This window comes from Chaetodon trifascialis, chromosome 3 (genome assembly GCF_039877785.1).
Source record: "Chaetodon trifascialis isolate fChaTrf1 chromosome 3, fChaTrf1.hap1, whole genome shotgun sequence".
NCBI lineage: Eukaryota > Metazoa > Chordata > Actinopteri > Chaetodontiformes > Chaetodontidae > Chaetodon > Chaetodon trifascialis.
In genome coordinates this window covers 26,673,527-26,679,370 of record NC_092058.1, presented here as the reverse complement: position 1 = coordinate 26,679,370, position 5,844 = coordinate 26,673,527, and the positions used below count along the sequence as shown (strand labels likewise).

The following is a 5,844-nucleotide window of genomic DNA, read 5'->3' as shown; positions in this document are numbered from 1 at the left end:
GATTAATTAAGTTAAAATCAAATCTTATCTTATCTTATCTTATCTTACTGACAAAGTATATGACTTAAAATGAATATTCGCTATTGACTTTAAAGGTGAGTGTGGGTGTAGACAGGATCAGGATCAGTGGTCATAATAAATGGCAACAAGGAAACACTGACAACGGTTTGTGTAAAACAGCTCATTTTGCTCTGATGGTGGATTTAGAGCTGTCTACATGGCTCAAAATGGCATTTCCAGCCTGTGAACCATGACAGTGAACAGTGGCTGTGGTTGGCTGTTGCAGTAAAAGATTAATTTTGTTATCATCAATCCTTGCTTGCCAATACAACATTTGTTTTATTTACTTTTTACTGTCATCTTAAAAAAATTTATATATACGCGATCAACTGTGTCCTGTTTGTGAAGCAACAAGTAGGCGCAGTACTGGCCTCCTACCGAGAGGGGCACTGAGCCACATTACGTGGCATTTTTTTTCGCAATTGGCACCACACGCGGAAGGAAACCCGCCATTGAAGCAACCTCACAACGTGAGCGTTTCGTTTATGTGCACTCTGTTAATAAGGTGCAATTTTTTCATTTTATACCTACCGTTTGTATTTTGTTGGAGTCATGGCGTACAGAGGACAAGGACAGAAGGTCCAGAAGGTTATGGTGCAGCCCATTGTATCCTTTTCATTGCAATGAACGACAGACGCGGTTGAATTGCTTGATACAATAACGTAGCAGCTAAGCTAACCTTTTTGCATTCATTAACTGGAAACATAGCTTTGAGGACATAGTTTTAACGGGCTTATCTGGAGTTATAATGCTTTAATACAAGCAGGATGTTGTGTGTTGATTAGAAATACTTGTGTAAATACTTCCGCTTATTTGAAATGCCTTCAAAGGAAATAGCCGCTTTAACGTTACCTACCTAAAGCCCGCTACAGTGCATACAGCACCTCTGGAATTGTATTTATTTCGACGCTCCTTCGAGTTACATGCAAAAGATTTACGTACATTGCCACCGTTACCAGTTCAATATCCTAAAGAAAATGAGGTTGAGTTCAAATAGAGACGATGTCTGCATTACGTAAGTAGAATTTTACATTGACTTACTTAACGTATTGTTAGTTTTTCAAACGCCTATTTCTGCTGTGAAACAGTCTGAAAAGCGCCATGATCAGGTATTTGTGCTGTAACCCCATGCGTGAACATATTCATCTTGTATCGTGTTTGTTTTTTTAAGAATTAAATTTCCTTGACTCCGTGTATCAGAACCTAATTTTCAGGTATCTACAAAATGTAAGTATTTAATCTATGAACCTGTTTTCTTCTGATTTGTTTCACGTGGTGGATGAATAAAATTGAATTGTGCTTTCTTCTCTCTTTCCCAGCGCTCACGGATCCAGGTCTGGCTGTATGAACAGGTGAACATGCGGATAGAGGGCTGTATCATTGTGAGTTATCTTTTTTTCTCTTTTTTTCTGTGACCTGGAAAATAAAATGTTAGCGTTTGATTTCAGACAGCCATTTCATTAACATATGACTAATGAAAAGTGTAGGGAAATTACTGAAGTACAGCAAAGAGACTGAATGGTCTGGAGGCTTCCTTATGTCAGACAGGATTTTCAACTTGTTACAATCAGTTACATTGTCGATCTGACATTTCCCCCTCTCTGATTTCCATTAGGGAGTTGGATTTGATTTTCCCTAACCAATCACTAGCGATCATGTGCCTGATTCAAATACAATTTAAAGTTGATGCTGATGCGCAGCCGTAAATAAATGCATTCAAAGCAGAGTGCTGTTTGGATTTCAAATTTAGAACAGGCTTGATAAGCAGCACCTATGTTTTCTATATTGGTGGCTTTTGTTGTCATTACTCCTCCTTGGTTCCCGTGCAGAGCTTGACAACCGCGTTATTCCCATCTGTTGTGCTGATTAGCTAATTGTTAGTCCTCTCGATGAGCTCATTAGATCAATTACCTTCTAACTGAGACACTGCTGTTTCATGTCATGATGCCAGACACGAATCCGTCAACTCGGTGGAATGGTTGGATTCACAGGTCTGGACCTTGGTCTAGTCTGAAGGAGATTCTGTAAACATTTCCACATTAAAGCTGTTAAACCTGAGGAAACTAGTCACATGGTAAACTACATTCACCCATAAAAGTGGATAATTTTTTTCTTTCTTCACATGCTAAGACACACACCCACACACATACTACAAAACTTCTTCTGTTCGGACTTGACTCCTATCCTTTTCTACTAGTTATTACTGCGCTGAGATAAAATTGGCATTTTTTCCTTTCCGAGTTTTCAGACCTCTTTAATATAAATGGATGTCAGTGTGGAGGTGTATTCTGTTATTGTCTGTATTTACATTTAAAATGAAAGTTGAGGCAGCAGAAAGTATATTGCCTCATATCCTCTGACCATGTGTGGACAGGTATATGGAGTCATTTTGTAAGAGATCTATTTTCCATGCTAGGGAAAATAGAGCCTGCATTTTCAGATTTATCCACACTGGAGAGCTCTTTTGAAGAGCTCCATACTGGGATAGGGCTCCGATCTTAATTTTTTCTAGGGACACTTGTGCCCCCTAACCCCCCGTCTAGACTGCAAATGTCGTGACAGCATTGTGTTAATGTGGCATCCGCATTCACATGACACTGAAGTGTCAAAAGATCCGATAACACTGGCATGTGAGGTCAGTGAATCTGAAATTCTCATGCTGTAGAAGCTGTAGGGTGTGTTCTCACCTCATGCTTTTCTGTTGGAAGTCTGTTGTGGCCATTTTATTTTGTGCACATGAAATCAAAGCCACGTGGCTCAGTTTGCTAAGTGATGGCCAACAATAGTTTGCAGTCTTCCTGGAGTATTTTAACATCTAATGGCTCTGATAACATGGTGTTTCAGGTACTTTAATATTACTAATGATATTGTAGCATTTGTTGTTTGATCGTTTACTAATTTCATTGATGATGCTAATGATCAAATCTCACAAACACGCAATTTCCTTATGAACAGGTGGCATTCATCTGGTTGAGAAGCAATTTATGACAAGTTGATGAATCCAATAGGAGCAAGCCACCCAGAAGAATGCAAGGAATTTCTGACAATATGAAAATGAATATGTAACCCTCCCATTCTTAGGGTTTTGATGAGTACATGAACCTGGTCCTAGATGATGCTGAGGAAGTCCACATGAAGACTAAGAGCAGAAAGCCGCTGGGTAAGAACATACATAGCACACTTGACACCACAATATAAAATTATCCCCCAACTCAATAAACTCTCCATTTATTATACAAGCAGCCAGAGTTGGGGACAAGCAAGGATAATAAATCAAACATCCCCAGACATTGCCACTGTTTAACATAACATGTTCGAAAGTGCAACTGGCAGCAATGAAGGCTCTGCTGCCTACCTACCAATTCACAGAAGTGTGTGTGGGTGGGTGGCATGTGAAAGTTTGAGCACCCCCTGTCAAAATTTGTTACTGTGAATAGTTAAGTAGGTAGAGGATGGACTGATCTCCAAATGTGATAAAGTTAAAGTTGAAACATTCTCTTCAATGTTTTAAGCACTGTAGTGCTGCATTATTTTTGTTTTAGAGTGGGGGAAAGAAGGAGCGCCATACAAAAGTCTGGGCACCCCAAGTGATTCAAGGAACAAGCCTGATGCATTTTGGGAACAAGTCCTATGACCTGGTGAAGCTAAAATAGAACTTTTTGGCCACAATGACCAAAGTTTTGTTAGGAGAAGAAAGGGTGCAGAATTTCAAGAAAAGAGCACCTCTCCAACAGCACAGATCAGTCAATCAGGCTTTGGGCTAGTGTTGCAGATAGACAAGATAAGATGGGACTTAACTGATCTCACAGTGGGGAAATTTAGTAAAAAAATAGTGGTGCAGGGAACAATTCACTGATAGAGGGAAGAATGGATTCAATTTAATACCAGCAAATTCTGGAATCAAACATCACAGTCTGTAAAAAAGCTGTTGATGAAAAGGGGGTGGCTTCCACAACAGCATAATCATCCTAAACAAACCTCAAAATCGACACTCAACTACATCAAGAGGCACAAGTTGAAGGTTTTGCAGTGGCCCTCACAGAAGTAGAAGCCTTTTGCAAGGTAGAATGGGCAAAAATCCCTCGAGCAAGAAATGAAAAAAATCTTAGCTGCTCGCAAAAAAATGTTTACAAACTGAAAAGTCTAGACATTGCAGGCACTCTTTAATGTTTTGGTGTGATTTATTATCACGCCGCAGCATCCCCTCGGCTCTGTTGGTGTCCTCCAACTACTATTGTTGTTGTAAGTGCAATAAAACCTTCATGAGTTAAATGCCAATACATTATCAATGCAATTATTCAACTAGCATAAACATATAGAAAAGTGACATTTCAGTCTCTGTCTCCCATACTTTTTTATTTAAAAACGCTATTTTAAAACAAGCACGATCTATGTCCACATAAGTGTTTAAGCACCATTTCAGACTGTCTCACACATGCTCAAGCTGTATCACACAAGTGCTGCTGCGGTAACTTCATTCATTCCACAGGCCGATTATTTTTTCCTAGCACATGCAGTTTATGTTTCACTGTGCAGCCCTGATAACGTTCCACTTCTGCCAGTAGACCACTCTAAATCCTACACGCAGGACCATTAATGAAGTACTTTACTTCACGTATTCTATTGAACAAGACGACTCATAGCACAGGGGAGAGTAAAATATGGAAAGAGAAGTGATAGGAGGACAGGAGAGAGAAGAAGGAGGCAGAGTAGGACAAGGAGAAACAAGATCAACCATAGGACATAGGCTATCTGGGTGGGTCTCAAAGCATTTTATTAAATTACATCTACAACTACATAAGCAAATATGTGTCTAAAGCCCTTCTTATGTCTGCAGACTCGATAAATATCTTCTGGTGGTGCAAAATAAAACACACTGCAGCTTGAAATGATCTTGGATATGAAACACTGCTAGTAGAGAAAAACAAACATGCTATTGATCCTACTTGCACCGTGGCACTAGATTCCCTGTCATCTATAGCAAATTTGATGGGCTCAGTGCTTTGTCCGAAAGTGAACTGACACTTTGTATCTCTTTCCATCCATCATCTTGCTCTTCTGATCCACCTCCACTTGGGTTTCTCCCTCTTTCTTCCTCTATCTTTGTCTCCCAGGGAGGGTCATGTTGAAAGGAGACAACATTACCTTGCTGCAGAGTGTGTCTAACTAGGACAATGGAGACACCTACAAATTTCTTTTCTTTTGGTTTTTGCAAATGGTGTTGAGTGTGTTTATGTTTATATAACATGAATATTGTAGTTTATTTCAACCACATGTTTCCATTTTGAAAATAAAGATTTTTTTTCTTAGAGCTTTTGGTGTTTTAACTTATTCCACTAAACGTGTGTAACCCTCATTTGCCCGAATGAGTATTTGGGTCATTGGGTTGCAGTGCCATCTAGTGGCAGACAACAACATTGTCATGTAGTTATGTAGGTCAAACTTGCAGCTGCCAGTAGTATGACAGGACAAAGTATTTGCTTGAAAGATGAGCTTGTTTGTGTTGTATAAGAGGGACTATTTTGAATAGGGTTATATTCACTGATTAAACATAGACGTGGCAATGTACTGAATAAAACATAATCACTTAATAAATAAAACAATCACTTAATGAAGCATGAAAGCAATTTAGTCGAATGGAACAAAATGTGTGGAGCACAATTCAAGCACATTGTGCTTTCCCTATGCATGCTACCATATAATTTACGTTACGTTTTCCAAGCTTGATATAGCCTATATATTTTTACTGGATGATTATCGGTAAAGGAAGAAGCTCTTTTAGTG

At 39.2% G+C, this 5,844-nt stretch overlaps 1 protein-coding gene across 1 annotated transcript; it reads left to right on the top strand.

The window, feature by feature from the left end:
• The first annotated feature begins 487 nt into the window (after positions 1-487).
• On the top strand, positions 488-5,370 carry snrpe (small nuclear ribonucleoprotein polypeptide E). The gene is made up of 5 exons (XM_070959020.1): positions 488-666; positions 1,261-1,287; positions 1,380-1,442; positions 3,142-3,220; positions 5,175-5,370. The coding sequence occupies exons 1-5, from the start codon at positions 613-615 to the stop codon at positions 5,228-5,230; spliced, it is 279 nt and encodes a 92-aa protein (XP_070815121.1). The 5' UTR covers positions 488-612; the 3' UTR covers positions 5,231-5,370.
• Positions 5,371-5,844: the final 474 nt, after the last annotated feature.

Excerpts from the sequence above, each read along its gene's own strand:
- snrpe (XM_070959020.1), top strand. The coding sequence starts at position 613 with ATGGCGTACAGAGGACAAGGACAGAAGGTCCAGAAGGTTATGGTGCAG. Across the intron at positions 1,443-3,141 it reads GGATAGAGGGCTGTATCATT|GGTTTTGATGAGTACATGAA; the intron begins GTGAGTTATCTT and ends TCCCATTCTTAG. Across the intron at positions 3,221-5,174 it reads TAAGAGCAGAAAGCCGCTGG|GGAGGGTCATGTTGAAAGGA; the intron begins GTAAGAACATAC and ends TTTGTCTCCCAG.